At 42.6% G+C, this 17980-nt stretch overlaps 1 protein-coding gene across 3 annotated transcripts in view; it reads left to right on the top strand.

The window, feature by feature from the left end:
- The window catches only part of LOC119051777 (histone-arginine methyltransferase CARM1-like), a 231637-nt gene that overhangs the window by 128079 nt on the left and 85578 nt on the right, over positions 1-17980 (top strand). For all 3 annotated transcript variants that reach the window (XM_037148732.2, XM_037148733.2, XM_037148734.2), the window contains exon 5: positions 12487-12597. In XM_037148732.2, the coding sequence (XP_037004627.2) occupies positions 12487-12597 (111 nt within the window). The remainder of the gene's footprint in view (positions 1-12486; positions 12598-17980) is intronic.

The raw sequence follows: 17980 nt of genomic DNA, 5'->3' as shown, positions 1-17980 counted from the left end.
ACATCTGCTGAGTGGTAGATCTATATGCAAACTTAGGTCTATTTGTGTCAAAGCCTATAATGCAGGATGATTTTGGAGCAACAGAGAACCATTCTTTAGATGATAATCAAACTGATATTTTATTTATCTGTGTGATTTTTGGCATGTGTGTGGGGGTGGGATTTGTGATAATGAAAAACAGTCTCCTGTAGAAATATGTATGTATATAGTTAACTCTTGAGCAGCCCAAATTTGCATTGCCAGGTCCCCTTATATGCAGATTTTATGTAGTCAGCCATCTGTATCACTGGGTTTTGCATCCATAGTTGGGAGTTTTTGCATGCAGAGGGCCAACTGTATGCATTGTTCTGTGTCATTTTATGTAAGGGACTTGAGCATTCATGGATTTTGGTATGTGCAGGTGGTCCTGGAACCAATCCCCCACAGATACTGAGGGAGGACTATTTACTTATTGAAAAAAATGAGTACATCAGTGTGCATATTATTTTTATGGTTTTATTTTTCATGTGACTTGAGTTTTGGAAGCTGTTTAGTTTCACAGGACTGCCGTAACAAATTAACGCAAACTGCGTAGTGTAGAACTGAAATGTGTTGTCTCACAGGCCTGGAGGCCAGAAGGCAGAAATCAAGCCTCTGAAGGCTCTAGGGAAGGTCCTTTCTTGTCTCTCTTACCATCTTTGGTTGCTGGGAGTCCTTGGTGTCCTTGACTTGTAGATGCATCACTTCAATCTCTGCATCCATTGTCACATGGCGTCCGTTTGTCCCATGTATCCATGTCTCTGTGTATGAATTTCTCTCTCCTTATGATGACTCTAGTCATGTTGGATTTGGGGTCCACCACAATCCAGTAGGATATCCTAACTTGATATATCCGTAAAAGACCCTATTTCCAAAGAGGTTCATATTCACAGGTTCTGGGTAGACATGAATTTGGGGGCACAGTTATACCCAGGACAGAGGACAAGGTTAATGTTAGGTCCTGTATCGTAAGATCTCACCCATGGAATTAACTCTGTGTAATAGAGGTTGAAGAGAGGGTGTGGGGGGGGTAAATTTGTTTTAACTGATCTCTTTGGCTTCTCAGCCCTAAGAGGGCCTCTACATGTATTTCCTGATTGTGAATATGAAGCTGATGGTGTGTCTGTGCCAGGGTTCTCCTGAACTGGAATAGGCTCTTCTCCTGAAAGTGTACTGGAGGAAGATACCAGAGTTGGCAGAGGAAAATGCTTTCATTCGGTATGAAAACACAGTGCAGCCTTTAAGAAGACTGAGTAAACAATGCCCATAGACTGCTTTTAGGGTATTTGGGAGAGAGCTGAGACTTTAATGCAATGGATGAATTTCTAGTCAAGATATCTGTACTGAAAGCCAAACTCTGCAGCTTTCAGGTTGGTGACATGTGACCTTAATCTTTTTGAAGTGATTTTTAAGTTGGGATAAGAACACTTAACACATGGTGGCTGGAAGAGTTTAGTGTCAGGACAGCATCAGGATGCTGTGGGCATAGCTGGGGAATCTGACTCGGAAGTCAGTGGTGCTGCATGGATATGGCTGAGCTGGGCATGTTGGGATAAACTATGTTATACTGCTGTAACAATCAGCCCTCAGACTGCAGTGGTCTAAACCAGCAGATCTTCATTCCTTGCTTACGATCCACATCTCTTGTGTGTTAGTAAAGGGCTGTGCTCTTGTTCTCGGTCCAGGATCCAGGCTGAAGAAACAGTGTGACACAGACTAGTTCCTGTTGCAGAGACAAGGAGAAAGGGGCAAGTCCTCCTGAAAGTGACCCATGTCACTAACAACCGTATTTCATGGGCTAAAACAATACATGTGACCACTGCTAATTTCCAAAGGGCAAGGGAGTGCAATTCTACTCTGTACGCGTAAGGAGAACCAGAAGTATTTGTTAAATGGCACTAATGACTATCATAACAGATGGCACTTTTGCAAAATCATTAAAGAAGGGACAGATTGCTAAGGTGATATTCTCAGCTCATCATCTGTGCATGGGAGAGAACTAGGAACATGAGAGGGGGTTGAAGGATTAATATTTTACTGGCAGGGTTTACTGGTTAGCTTACTGGTAACTTCTGCCTGGTGCATTGCCCACCCACTGAATGCAAGGCATTTTAGAAACATCCTAGGCTTGTATTTCTAAACCTTTCACATTGCTTCTAAGACAGCACTGTGAAGGGTCAACTACTGACTTTGCAAAGGCTTATAAAGAAGACTATACAACAGTAACTTTTAAAGTAGGTGACTTTTATAATAGTGCTTGCCAGGATAGGAATGTATGTAGATAAAGAAGATAAAGTCAGTGAGAACAGTTAAATTGGACAAAACAATCAAAGAATAGGCAGTTTAAAGTACAATACTAAAGCCTAGTCTCTTCTGGCAATGAACCAGGAATTGGGTGCCACGGAACTTAGTTCCAGGGAACTCTTGCACCCAAATCCTCTTTTCATTTACTTTCCTCAGTCCGAGGTATCAGCACCATTACTCAGCTACAGAGTGGTGGGTTAGAAGTTCCAGAAACCCAGAAAAGACAGAATCTCAGAAAGCAGTCAATCAATATGGTGAGTTGTATGTAGCTACCAGCATTTCTAGGTTCCCTAGACCACAGACAAAAGCAGGAGTAAGGGAAAAGGGCAAGAGGCAGGGAAGGAAGGGAGAGTAAGTGTAAGCACACCTCACTGAGCCGGCCGCACTTGTGAAAAACTGTTCCGTGTCACAGGATGTCTACAAAAAGGCCATATGAAGCCACTCCATCTTCAGATAGTTCATCCAGGGGGAAAAGGAGAATGATTCATCCTTTGGCTGCCCTCTCCCCTTGGTCCAAGGTGTTAGTTCCCTTGCTGCTCCAGGTGCACACGCATGAGTGCCACACGGGTCCCGGAGTATGGCCTCAGCAGCGCCAGGGAACTCTGTGGTAGGGGGCAAGGGACGAAATGAGCATGGCATGGGTGAGGTGAGCACTGGTTTTTTTTTTGTTTTTTTTTGTGCCATGAGGAATTAGGAGAAGCCCCTGCAACAGACTCCTTGGGTGGTAGTGGCTGTAGCAGCAGCGGGGGCAGCAATGAAACTCAGCTTGTTTTCAAAGGTCAGCACAGGCAATTTCTGGAGACACTCTGGCCAGAGAGCAAGGCAAGTAAGTGTTCCTTGGTGGCGTGTTACAAAAACTGAATGTATGTACAGTAGTTGCCCCTTCTCCGTGGTTTTCCTTTCTGAGGCTTCAGTTACATACAGTCAACTGGGGTCCAAAAACATTCATGGAAAATTCCAGAAATAAACAGTTCATGCATTTTAAATTGCACTCTGTTCTGAATAGCATGATAAAATCTCCTGCCACTCTGCTCCGTCCTGCCCAGGATTTGACTCATCCCTTTGTCCAGCGTATCCCCACAGTGCACATTCCTGCCTGTTAGTCACTCAGTAACCGTGCAGGTTATCCGAGTGCCACCATGTCACGGTGCTTGTGTTCAAGTCATCCTTGTTTTACTTAACAATGGCCCCAGGTTAATTCACATGTTTTATTACAGTATATTATTATAACTGGTCTATTTTGGTTTTGTTAATCACTTACCATGCCTAATATGTAGATTAAATTTTATCATAAGTATGTATGTATAGGAAACACACACACACATGGTTCAGTATTATTAGAGGCGTCCATACATTCAGTGGGTCCTAGAACATATCCCCTGCAGGCAAGGGGCTACTACTGTATTATAAACATCATCCAAGCCACGGCCCTGGGGGAGGGGGTCAGTCTAGACTTTCTTTCCTTTCCAGTCTCCAAATTCTTTAGCATCTGCTAACTCAGCATCTTTACAACTCTTCCATTTCCTTCTGTTCCAAACTAATTCTTAGTTCTCATTCTTATTGTATCTTTCCTGGGACACTGCAAAAAGTTTTCCAATTAGTTTCTCCACTTACACCACCAGTTAAAATATCTTTGGCTTCAAGTAGGAGAAAATTCCCACTCAAATTAGCTAACACAGTTGGAGATAGTGTGACAAGGAGGTGTTATAATCCAATTACTCTGAGCATCGAATCCAAATTTAACCATGTTCAGGAAAGAAAAGGCGTCTTCTCTCTGTCTCTGTATCAGAAGGGAGGAAATCTTTGCCAGTAGCCCACCTGCAGACTTCCTTCCCTTCAGGTCTCATCAACAACACTGTGTCACACACCCAAGCCTAAAGCCATCACTGGCAAGAAGAATGGAACCATCCATGATTGCCCTAGACCAACCCGATCCCTTCCTTGGGACTGGGGGTGGATAACCACATGGAGGAGGGTAAATTCTCAATAAAATTGAGGTTCTGATAGGAACAAGGAAGGGTCTGATGTTGGCTGGGAACCACCCGTGTCTGCTCTGTTACCTCTGATCTTGTGTCCTCTGACCCAGGGTCCATCATCAGGGTGCTGCTGCTGAAATATGACCATGCAACAATTACACTGTTTAAAACTTTTTCGTGGTCCCTGCGTGCTTAAAAATCAAGTCTAAGTAGTTCTTAGCCTTGTGTACAAGACCATCTATGATCAAGCATCTGCCCCTTTCTCCAGTTTTTGCTCTTGCCATGTTCATGTCCCAACCACACTCCCACCTCCACCCTTAAGGCACACATCATGCTCCTACAGAGATTTACTGTCTTCCTACGGGGACTGGCTCTATCCTTCTTGGCTGCCTTTTTTCACATGAACCCTTCTTCCTGGACCTTCCATCATCCAGATGGTACCTCATTGATTCACCTTTCAGTTTTCACTACCAGGCCACCTCAGATCTTTCCAGAACTGTCAGTAGAGTAGAGCGTTCCTCCTTCGTACTCTAAATGTGTGCTCTGTATAACACTAATGTTGCCTCTGCACAGGTCATTGTACTGCTTTCTCATGTATGTCTTTCTCCTACCAGACAGTTGTGCTGCATTCATCTTTGCTTTCCTAGAACCTAGCAGTGCTTGGTAAAATGGGTAAACAGTAGATGCTCAGTAGATGTCTGATGAATGAATGATGAGCCTATGGGTTTACAGCTGAGTGACCCAGAGTCTGTTGGCAGCCTTTGAAGGTGAGATAAGCTCAGAGTCATCAACACACATTGTATTTTCCATAATACTAGAAGATGATAGTTGGAGAACTGGGAGAAGGGTGGTTCAGAGATTGGTGATGGGCTTACTTGTCCTTTGCCAGAAGACCAGGCAGGGTGAAACAGGGGTGCTTATAAGCATGAATTCTGATTACTGAAATACAGGCAGCACTTCAGTCGAAAGCAAGTTTCACTGCACAGCAGATGTAAAGTTCTGTCTTATGTGGAGCTGTCTCTGCAGAATTTTTCTGCCATAATTAAAGTACTAATTATCTGAATAAGATGTGAATCTAAGCTACAAAATCCACAAAGAGATCACTTCTGCAGCCCTTGAGATGATTTGGAATTTTTCTTCTCCAAGAAAATCCAGAGTAGGAGTTGAGATGGGCTGCAAAGGCTGTGTGCTCCGTGCTTATTCTGTTACTGCCTAGGAGTTGTTCAGGCAATGGTTTGAGCATTGGAAGAGTTGGGTGTGGTCCATGGAAATAGGCAGACCCTGCCAGGTGACAGTGATTGTGAAAGGGCATGGCACTGTGCTGGGGTGGGGTGCATGTAACTTTGGGTACGTCTAAACCCTCTGCACGTCTACAGGTGTAATCAAATGATGGCTGGCAGAAGTGGTGATGGCAGTGGAAGTGCCCAGGTGGGCACTTCTAAACACAGAATTTAGGAGTATAAAGCACACGAAAATGGCAGTGGGGGTATTGCAATTCAGAGCAGCCATTGATATATGCTCAGGAAAATATAGAAAAAATAATAAATAATAACTGGCATAACCAGAGGAATTGATTATGAGATAATCAGGACCTCAATATTGGAAGAAAATTATGAAAATGCTGGAGTGAAAAAGCTGTTATGACCACTATTACTATATAGCATGAATAGTACAAAGAATAACTTAGAACTGAAATGAGGAGAGTGGCTAAGAGCATAGGTTTGAAATAGATACATTTGTTTTTATCTCGTCTCTGCAATTTATTAAGTAGAGGACTTTAACTCCATCTTATTCTCAGCCTCTTTATCTACAATGTGGAGGACGTGTTCCTGCCCACATTATAGACTCATCACCTTAAGTGAATAAGTTAATGCCTATGAACTACTAAACAGGCGTAGCACACAATACATATAAAACAAATGGTACCCAATTACTTTATTTTACTCTATTATCCAAGGATTGTTTTGTTCCACACTTTCATAAGGATCTGGATATTCCTCATTAGTTTTAAGCTGGTAAACCCAATTAAATAGCTTTAAACCCACTTGAAACCTTTTTAGCCCTGTCCAAACGTTTTGCAGGATTTCTTTGCCCAGGAAACAACAAGAGCATGTAATTAAAATCATCTGCACAAGTGAAATGATGATCCTAACATTAAAAATTTTTAAACTTCACTTACAAATAAATTCATTTTGGCCACTGATTCATGGACCAGTTGTTGACTTTTCCCTATTAGTCCTGGCATGGATTTCGCACCATTTTCTGGCGTTCCCCCATGTAAGCCCCAAATTAATCACGTCTGCAGTTACTGCCTGTGCATCCAGGGGCAGCGGAGGATGAATTCTCTCTCTAGAGGAACATTGTGCACAGAACTCACTGGATTGTAATATGATAAATGGCAATGTCAAAAGTAAGTTATACTTTGAAGGATGTTTAAGATCCCTAAATTGGCATCGATGTGCTATGCTGGTGGAAGGTGCTTTCTCAGGGAGGGGACAGATTTGCACCATATTTTCTAGACCATGACTCTGTTCCCCATTTGGGGAACTGAAACACATTATTGTTTATTAGTTCATTCAACAAAGATTTAGTGGGTATCTCTACTGTGTGTCAGACCCCACATTATGTCATAGATTCAATAGTGAGAAACAGATGGTGGTCTGTCCCTTAATAAAACTCACAATCCAGGGGAGGACGCTGATATTAATCAAGTAATCAGTCACTGAATGAAGAAGTATGACTGTGGTGAGTGTTATGAAGGAAGAGGATAAGGAAGTAATGATAAGGAAGCACCAACAGGAGGATTTACCCTGGGAGGGGAGCAAAGATTAGGAAAGTCTTCCCTGATGAGGAACTGTCTGGGGTCTGAAGGATGAGTTGCTATACCAGCCAGGGGGCCTGCAAGGAGGGAGGTGGTACCTGACATGGTGGTTTAGAAAAGTTAAATAATGGGACTATTCACACAGATGTGGGCAGAGGTAAGGGAATGAACATAGGGTGGCGAGACACCCTGGCACTAGCAGGAGTGGGTATCCATTACCACCATTAGGCCTAAAGGGGCAAAGGGTAGGGGTGGTTACTGGAAGCCTGAGAGAATGGTCGTAGCTCTAAGAGATGGAGGCCCAAAAAGAGCTGTGGCTTCTGTGGGGCACAACCAATCTGTGGAGATCCAGGAAGGAAGAAGCCAGGAGAATAAATCATCTGACCTCATTGTCCTCCCAGCTTCTGACCTCCTGTTGTCTTTTCTCTGGACTGATCCCAACTGGAGTCCAATGGCAGGGAAGTCCAGTGGTGCAGTCTATGTAGGTCAGACTCTTGATGAAGAGCAGGATGGAGAAGAGTAGAGAAGAGGTTTGGTGGAATGAATTGAAGAAATCTAGACAATGGGCATTGAGTAGGTAAAAAAAATTTTAAATCACCATAGTCTGATATCACAGTATAGTGGGGAGCACCCCAGGCAAAGGGAATACCCTGTAGTAGGGTCCTGTGTCAGGAAGGAGCACAGAACCTTCCCAGATGGCCACTGTCAGGGCAGAAGGCTGCTTTGCGGATCATTAGAGGAGGAACCCAAGGGTCATGCTTGGATTAGAGTCAAGGAGGAAGGGCAGAGATCAGAAAGAGAGCCAGGGTAGAAAGTGTTAGGTCGGTGAAGGGACTTGAAGGCCAAGAAATAAGAAATAGGCCAGGAAGCAGAAGAGAAGGTTGGGTGAAACCGTTCATGATATAAGACAAGGACATCCCAAGTACATCCTCTTTGAGTGCTAGCTTTGAATGCAAGAACACCCCCAGAGTCCAAATGGCTGGCAAAAGTTATAAGCCTTTTCCAAGGCATTTCAAGGTAATCTTGGAAGTAGGAAACTGCCATATTGAGCCATCCCATTCAGTCATTTAGTCAACAGATACTTACTAATGTTTTTTATGTTTCCCAGTGTACTGGGTGTTGAAGAGAGCAATGATGTGATTCTTGTCTTTGAAGAGCTCAAAGGCTAAGTGGGGAAGATAAACATGTAAAGAAATACTTGCCATATCCTATCATAAGTGCTACTGAAGAGCTACATCCCAGGTGCAAGAGACCACAGCGTAGACTGACTGAGGACATGAGGTAAAGCACCTCTGAGATGTGATGTCTGAGCTGGGTCTTCAGTTCTCCAGGTAGAAAAATGAGAAGAAGTATTTACCCAAGGGGAATGTATTTGTCAGTATATGCCAGCTACTAAAACAAATGATTCCTAAATCTCAGTGGTTTAACATAATAACGTTTAAGTCTTGCTCACTCCAAGTGATGTCCAGTGCATTCTGAGTAGCTCTTCCCAAAGTGTTGATGCAGGGATTCAGGCATTTTTCAGATCCAACATGGGATTTCCAATGCCCAGCAGAGAGCATGGGGAAGGTTCCCAAAACCCTTAACCACCTTGGCCCAGATTTGACTCTCATCAGTTCCCCTCACATTCCATTGGCCAGAACTAGTCACATGGCCATATGTAGATACAGGGGGGTGGGGCATGTAGTCCCAGCTGGGCAACTACATCCCCAAAGCTCTAAGAGAGCATGAAGCTGTTAGTAGGCTGTAGCTGCCTTTACCATGGGGGATTGCAGATATGGAAGCCTAGAATCTGCAAAAGGGACTCACTTGCTGAGCCTAGAGAGCATGGGGAGGAAGGAAAAAGAGAATTACAGAAAAAGAGGCCAAAAAAGTCAGTCATCGCTGGATTGCTCAGGCCCAAGGATGACACACCAAAGAAACCTGGGCCTTCTCCAACTGCATGGAACCATTGGAGGTGGTTACCCAGGGCGCGATATGATTAGATTTACGGATCTTCACAGTTTACCCATCTCTCTCTCTCAATCTCTCTCTCTCTGTCTGTGTGTCTGTCTGTCTGTCTGTCTCTCCCCTACACAAAAAACGAGCCATGAAGGTGCAGATTGTTGAGCACTGGTTTCTCATTCCATCTCTGCCACTTACCAGCCTTGTCACCTTGGGCTGAAAACAGTATCTCTAAGGTTCAGTTTCCTTATCAACAAATGAGGACTCAACTGTGTGCTCTCTATCCCAGGAGGCATGAAGATCAAACAGATAGTGTCAGTGGAATGTCCTTTGGAAACGGTAAACTGCTTTACAGTTTCAAGGGGATTTTATTACTCTCTTTCACCTCTGCCAGAGGGGAGATATTTTTCCCTAAGGCGAGAATGTATAACATCATGTCTGCCAAGGTCCTCACACATACCCAGTTCTGTGATGGTCTACAAATGGTACAATAAAAAATGGGCTCAATATCATCTTCTGTGAGGACAAGGAAATATGACTAGAGGTAGCTCCAAGGCTTCCTTTGATGTCATGGAAGAAAGTGTAACACAATTTTCAGTGCTAATATTCCCTTACCTCCCAGTCTTAGAAACGCCAGCTGAAAAGGGCTGAGGTAGTATATTTCCATTAAAGCCTGAATGCCTGCTTTGGTCATTGGTTTTTCACCAGAGAATTTATTCTCAGCCCTCCACAGCTTTGCTTTTGTTACTGCATGGCTTACATAGAGAAGGCAAAATGTCCCTCCCCCTAGACTGAACATTCATGTATTAACTTTTTGAATATACACACTTTTTGAATATATACAGGTTGGAAGTAGCTGGCCTCATCTGGTTAATACTAGCAAAAGATCAGATTCTTTTTCAGGCCTTATGCCTTGAAAAAGGTTCTGAAAAAGACAAACAAATAAGGTTAATTTGGCTTGAAATTAGATACATGTAAGGTATTTGGAAATTGCCTCAGTTTATAATTTTTCACCTGTAGAAAATGTCTATATTAAGTCTATCAAAGCATCTTTCTACCTAATGAACTAATTTGCCAAAAGCTGAACCATATCAGGGTCCCTCCCATGTCTGTCCCTTTTCTCTTTTACCCCATTCCATTTCTCCTATGTCTCTGGCCTGGTGGTAAAAATTTTCTTTGGTTTTTAGTCTGTGGGATCAAGAGAACTGAAAAACAGCTGCTCTAAGATGTGCCTCATGATACCCAAATGAAAGGGACCAAGAGCCCCGTTCGCTCATTCTAGGGCATCGTTGCCAGACCGAGCAGGTGCAATATCTGCCATTTCTTAATTTTATATCCATGTTTTGTATTGAACGTGGAATCTGAGGTGTTATATTTTTAATTAAAGAAGGCTCTGGAAAGGTTTTTCTGGATGCATCTTTTTTGATGATCATGGATTATGACCTCCAACTTAACAGCTTCCACTCCCTAAACAGCACTCACAGGTGTTCTTGCAGCGGACCAGGGTCATGTGGAGATGGTGCATTTCCTAGGGAGGATGAGGAGACATGAATATTGGTATTGCTAAAAGTATAGGAAGCCTGAGAGCAAATTCCAGAGACTGGGTGACATTTAAATTGGTAATGCTCATTATTACCCAAACCCTAGGAAACCATATGGAATACAGTCACAGCTCTAGAATTAATATAAGCGAGTACTGTGAACCCATTACTAACAGCATGTTCTCTTAAAATAATGGCACAGGATCTGTGTCAGCACACTGTGGTGTTGCAGTTAACACACACACACGTACACACACCCTCTTGAGATTTCCTAATTTCTGGAAAATTTTTCCTGCTATCAAAATTTTGTAAAAAACAACTTAAGTTTTCCTACAAAAAGTAGTATTTTGTCTCATTGTCAAACATTGCCTAATGGTATTCTGTGTTAAAATGTCATATTTACATTTTTAATATTGGTAAAACAATTCCTGCATTGAAATCCTTAACATCAAATCCTTATTAAGCTAATTAGTGATGCTCTTTAGCAAATAGATTCTTTTTGCAAAATGTAGAAGGCTTAAGGGAAGTAAGTATAAAGAGCCTCATATGTCACTAAAGCTAGTCCTTTGAACTATCAAACCTCAGGGGGACCACTTTTGTGCTGGTCTTCTTGGTTATCCTCACCATTTGGGTTCCCAACCTTACAAACAGTTTGGAGAAAAACAAATGAGGTAACTAAACTGCTCAGAAGATTAGGTCATTCATTACTTCTACTGTGAAATACATTGTAAGCTAATTATTTTATGCTAGCATAAGTATCTCCATTCATTACGAAGTGCCAATCAATAAACAAGCTAAAAAAGAAAAGCATGTCATATTTATACAGATGAATTTAAGTAAGCAGTGTATGATTTTATGGAACATGAGCTTGGAAGGCATAAATATCCGGATTCAACTCCTAACTATTGAACTTACCCGCTAGGTGACCTTGGGCTGGTTATTCGGTGTCTCCGATTTTCAGTTTCATTTGTCTATAAAGTGGACATCATAATGCTATCTACTCCTATGTTTAATGCAAGGAATTACAACCAAACTAAATGGCTTGCTCAAAGCTAGTTGTAAAAGATGCTAAGAATAGCAGTTGCTGATGAGACAGAAGTGCACTAACCTGAAATTTCGATGGTCGGACAAGGCCATGCCTTCAGCAGTGTTTGGAGGTAGGGCCCACTGTGTACTCTGCACCTCTTGCCTGTCAGCATGTAGGTCCAAGTGTTGGACCTTTTGTGCCAGCGAATCGTGATTTTCTTGACTTTAGTCCTAGGTCTGAACGCAGAGAATAAGGGGAAAGTCTCCGTAGATTTCATATGTCCACCGCCTTGATGGCCTCCACGTAAATCTCCCCAACTTTGTGGAGGGGGCCTGGGAAAAAAACAGACACCTCACTTTAGGATTTTTAAAGATGTTATTTTCAGTTATTTCTGAAAATTTTATATATATGTGTAAATTTTAATATATAATATATATAATTCTAAAAATTATTGAAATGGCGTTTGCTTTGTTCATGGACTGATTTGGCAAGCAGGCCCATTCACATCACTCTGCTTTCCTTGGCTCTAACCACCCTGAAAGCAATCCATGCTACAAGAAAACTATAATAATAATAGCAACGATTTGAAAGACACCAATTATGTGCCACATGCTTTGTATAAACTTCATATTACTTAATCCCTGCAGCAAACCTTAAGAAGTGGTTATTAATAACTCTGTTTAACATGAGAGAAAGAGGAGTCTCTCAGAGATTCCTAACTTGGCTGAGGTAAGACCACTTGTTAGTATCAAAGCTGGCATGAAGTCTGAGCCCAGTGCTCAAGTTTGGCGTGGTGCCCACAGCCAAGCGCCTGTCTGTGTTTTCACCTTGTTTTGCATTCTCCTTTCCTTCCAGGTTGTTCTAGATGTTGGCTGTGGATCAGGAATTTTGTCATTCTTTGCTGTACAGGCTGGAGCTAGGAGAGTCTACGCAGTTGAAGCCAGCTCCGTGGCCCAATATGCCGAGGTAAGTGGAGTTTTTATAGCAGCTCCTCACTAGGTCTTCAGTAAGCTTCAGGGGATTTTGTGGTAGACTCTTCCAAGTTACATAGTTTAGAAGACAATTTTTTATACCAGTTAGAATTTTTTTCTGTTAGGATGTTACTGATGAAAGAGTCCAACCTCATTGTAGTAATTAGTAGGAAAACAATTATTTAAAAAATTTCACAAATTTGAAACTAGGACAATGCTTTCTTTCTCCCCATTGACCAGGTTACAGGTGGGCCTGAGGGAGATGAATGTTCTCTTACTTTTAATGACCTACTAAAAGGAGCAGCCAGACCTCCCTGGAGCTAGGTTAATTTTTTTTTCTTAAGTGCTGTTCGGACAATAGCTGCACCGCTCACTTTAAATTGTACTCTTGCTTTCAGGGGCTATTGCCACATGGTTGAGCACAGACACCTGTCTGTGCTTTGAGGAGCTATTTTGGATTTTCGGTTCTAACTGGAGGACAGGGAGATGCTTTGTTTTAAACATAGTGCTCTATTATCATTACAAAATATGTACTAAGAGAGAATAAGTCCAAGTCAAGCGTCAGGTAATGGATTTTGGTAGTATTTGGATACAATAGTAACCCAACCAAACTGTCTCATTTGGATGTGTATATACTCAGGTGAACAGGGTGATGGGTTTGTCGTTCACATGTGAAGGAGGCTTGGGTTTTAATGAGGGTTAGTATGACAGAGAGAGGAAAGCTGGGCGTCTGCTTCTGTTGAACCGCTGGTAGCTCTGAGTGATGTTTGGTTTGGACTGAGGAAGCAGCGGGAGACTGAGGCTCGTAGCCCAGTAGGCATGCTGGAAGGAAGGACCGCCTGGGCCTCGCAGCTCGTGTGTCATTACGCTCATTTTCCTTCTTCCAACAAGTCTTGGGTTGAAGTTTTTTTGGTCACTTGCTTCTTCAACAATTTTTAAAAGCCATTTTTATTAAATAGTGGGCGTACACTAAAGAATATTTGTTAAATGTGTGCTGTGTAAGGAATAACAATACAATAAATGTGTGCACACACTTTTCTTAAGAAACAGGCCGTTGGTACTTCCAGGAAAGGTCCATGTGTCTCTTCCTGATCAGTTCTCCTTTCAGTCCTAAAGAGAGGCGACTCCTATTTTGAATTTATGTTTATCATTTTTTTGTTCCTTATAGTTTTACCATATATGTTTCTGTCCCTAAAAACAAACCCTTATGAACATTCTGAAAATGGAATCATAATATATGTGTTCTTCTGCAGTTGGCTTTTTTTAAACCCAACATTATGTTCTTGAGGTTCATTTTGTTGATGCATACAGCTGTTCTTCATTGATCTCAGATGCGGGACAGCATTATGTTGTATGAAGTGCTGCAAGCGGTTGGTTCCCTGTGCTGCCGGCAGACTTTAGATGGCTTCCATGTACTCCCCACTGTCTGTTTGCTGGAATTTCTCAGCATACACAGAATGGCACAATTGTTGGATCACAGGGAGGGCTTGCCTTCAGATCTGCTCTATTATGCGGAATTGGTTTCCAGAGTGGTTGTACCAGTTTTCCCTCCCTCTAGAAGTAAATGAGAATGCCATTGTCATGCAACTTTGCTAGCACTTGATATTGTCAGGCTTCGGGTTTTGCCGATCTGTATTTGTGACAGGATATTGGTGGTTTTAGTTTGTACTCCTGCTTACTGATGACCGAGCATCTTTGCAAAGTGTTTTGCCCATTTCTCCTGGAAGTGCCTGTTCAAGTTTTTTTTTTTTACAACTTTTCTTTTGAATTGTTTTCCTAATCTGAATTTATTTGTAGGAATGATTTCTATATTTGGATATTAATCCTGTTTAGTTTTACATGTGGAAAATACCCTCTCCCAGTTTGTACCTCTTTTCTCTTTCTCTGTGGTCCTAGGAAACTGTAAATATGGAATTCTAAATAAAAGAGAAGAGGAGAATATAAACTTATATAGAAATATCCCCACAGATAAAAATGCCTCCTAGGTCTTAATGGATCTTAAAATGCATTCTTAAAGACGAGGAGTTGAGTGAGGAACTTTGTCTCAGGTGCTCCTTATTCTTTAATCATGCCTGCATTCTGTTTGCTGGGGAATAGAGGAGAAACGCTATTATTAAGGTCAGTTCTGTATTCAGAGAGCTTCTCTTCTAGTAAGTATCTGATCTGATTGTCTCATATCAGACACTTCCTGCTTCCTACCCCCCAAAAGAGTGGCATAATTTAGGGATTTTCTTTTTCTCATACAGTTTGTTTTCTCATACAAATTAATGTGGTTTGTGACACATTAGATATTTGTTTTAAAACTGTAAAAATCTAATACTCTTGACTGTAGTATTTTAAGGGAAGAGAAGAAGAAGTTAACCAGAGATGTTATTGCATTCCCTAGCCATTATCCTGTCTCCATCCCCAGCAAAAACTCTCAGTCATCACCAGCACACCATGGGAGGAGCTGTGCTGGAACTGTCAGTGTGATTGGTTTTCCCTAGAGCATCCACATTCTGATTAAACACATCGGCAGGACCGTGCAGAGGGGGGCTCTCCTCAGTGTGGCCGCTGTGTAATTGTAAAGCCCTCTAGCAGGAAGCCAATACAGAGGAAAAAAAGAGAACTAACATACATTTAAGACTTAAAAGTATTTAAAACTTCTTAAACTATTAAACTACCTAAAACTTGGATATAATTTCAAACTTACAGATAAGTTATAAAAATAAAAAATATTTCAGAGGCTGCCCAAATTCTCTTCATCTGTTTCCACCTGTTGTTCACATGTTACCCCATTTGCTTTATCATTCACTCTTGCTCCCCTATCACCACATACACGTACACATGTATTTACATATGTGTGAGTAGTGACAGAGGCACACAAACATTTTTTTCTGAGTCAGTTATATACAGGGTAACCCTTTATTCCTAAACAGTCCTGAGAATGAGGCTATTCTCTTATGTAACCAAAAAAGAACCTATTTTAAGGTGAAAAAGAAGCTGTACAACGACTTGTCCACCAATCAAAAGGTGTTGGGAAGACCCCAGCGTGAGCAGAGAGACTGTTGCTGCAGGTGCGGAGGCGAGAAGACCCGATACCTAACTGCTTGTGTAGTATTTCCAGAAAGACTTGGTTTTTTAAAGCTTTAAAATTCAATGTCCTGATGAATTCCGAAGCACCACAGTGTGGTTTTGTCTTTGGTTGTAGCTTCTGTAGAGGATGTTTGTGTTGCTGTGTCTTTTCTGTGTACAGATGGGGGCGGGTTGGGGGCAGGGCAGCTTTCCAAATGCTGTGGGGACTGCAAGGCGTCCTTGAAATTCTGGCTGGTAAGTTTCTTTTGCCCGGGGGGCCTTGCCTGAATGTAGCCCCAAGGACAGGCTAGTTAAAAATACATTCAGAACCAAGGATGATTACAGTCTTTGCAAAGTGTGGATTTAATGACAGCCTGGCCCCTCCCGATGAAAACTGTGGCCTGCGCTATGCCCCTTGCTGCTGCCGTGGGCATCGTGAGATGCCCCCTGAGGGCTAAGGCCCTTCCACACCCGCTGCCGACGATCTGTGCCAGCTCTTGGTTTCTGCTTCTCACACTGACACTCGTCTGTACAATTTGTGGGTGGCAAAGTGTGAGTGTGAACAGCCCACAAAAGAGATTCACTCTAAGAATAGGCTTTTACAGCAGCTCAGCTTACAGTGCATGGTGCTCCTTTCGACCTTTTCATTATTTAGTAATTGAAGCAGCAGACATTTAATTCTTCCCTCTGGAGTCTTCATTAAATTGTTCGGAAAAGATAAAATTGCAACAAGAAAGAAAAATTTAACTACCATCGCCTGTCCCTGGATTGTTCTTCTCACGGGAGGCTTCTGGGCTTTACGTAAACAGAATCGTTTCACATTGTGTTGAATTCAATTTCAGTTGCATTTGGTGGCCCAGCCGGATTTGGGAAGGGCCAGCCCTCAGATGACAAGATGGTGTGAACGAGTCTTTGTCTGGAGGGCATGCACATTCAGTCATTTTTTGCAAAATGATCATGAACTTGCCCAGCTACAGCCATGTGCTCTCACCCATGGCCCCATCTGACATTTCTGAGTCAGTAATAAGAGATCATCCTCGTCCAAGGAACAGGGCAGAACAAAAGGTCTTCCATGGGCCTCAGCTGGGAGCCTGCCAGTGTCAAAATGGCAGCTCTCTCCTGCTCTTTTTCTCTTTTTCCTGTATGTGAAGAATAGAGCTAAAGTCCCAGAGCACAGAGACCAAATGGTGGGGGTGAGGGGGTATTAATGAAGCTTATATGCACATACAGGCACGGAGAGGGTGCTCCTCAATTTATAATCGTACCTGAATGCATGTTGCATCTCCCCATCTAGAAGATAAACTCCTCAGAGAGCCAGGAAAATGAAAGAGTAGGAGGGTGAGCAATCATGAGTAGCTTTATGCGTTGTAATCAGCTTAAACTGACAGCAAAACTCTCTGGCACTTAGATTTAACAATGTTCATAATCATTTTGGGGCTAATTAGGCTGTACTCATACACAGCTCCTATATATGCCTCATTAGGATGATTTTTGAGGAGTCAGGCCAAGTACTTCTGGGTCGTGGGAGAAGTAGAGGCAAGTGGAATTGGGTCTAATGTGACACTGCCTTTCTGGACCTGCTGGGTGCGTAATAGAGGGATGACTGTCCACTGTAAGAGCCAGTGGACACAGGTGGCTATTTATATGTGTGTGTGTGTGTGTGTACATATACATATACATATACATATACATATACATATACATATTAATTTTAAAAGCAGTAAATTCCTTAGACCCACTGGCCATATGTCAAGTTCTCAGTGCCCACAAATAGTTAATTGCTACCAGCCAAGGCAGTGCAGGTATGGAACACAGAACACGTCCCTCATTGCAGAACGTTCTTGTGAGCGGCACCAACAGAGAGAACGCAGATGGCCAAACTTCACTTTGCTTGACATACAATGTCCAGGCTGATGGCTGTGTTCACAGCCAGGTGCTGGCAGCCACGGCCAGGTCGGGTCTGGCTTGACGGTAGGTGAGGCTGCACTCCCAGCTCCTCTTGCTGTGGGCATTGTTTATCCTTTCCTTATTGATGTGTAAGATCCAAGATCTGTCATAGAGCAGGTTCCCCAGGAAACAGACTCCAATACAGAGCTTTGCATGCAGGAAGTTTAATGCAGAGGGCTCTCAGAAACCCGCCCTGGGGGGAAGTGAAGGAGCAAGACAGGACTGGGCAGAGGAAGCAGCTGAGCCACAATATAGTAGTAACAAAGGGCTCAGCCCACCCCACAGGGAGTTCTTGAGCTGGGGGAACCCTTCTGAGTTGAGCCACTTTAAGGCAAGTGTCTATATGTTTTATATTTTTTGACATGTGCTCCCTCAGG

The sequence above is a fragment of the Artibeus jamaicensis genome, unplaced genomic scaffold (assembly GCF_021234435.1).
Source record: "Artibeus jamaicensis isolate MK-2021 breed Jamaican fruit bat unplaced genomic scaffold, CSHL_Jam_final scaffold_1964, whole genome shotgun sequence".
Classification (NCBI taxonomy): Eukaryota; Metazoa; Chordata; class Mammalia; order Chiroptera; family Phyllostomidae; genus Artibeus; species Artibeus jamaicensis.
The sequence above is the reverse complement of the archived record's forward strand: the minus strand, read 5'-3'. Positions and strand labels throughout refer to the sequence as shown.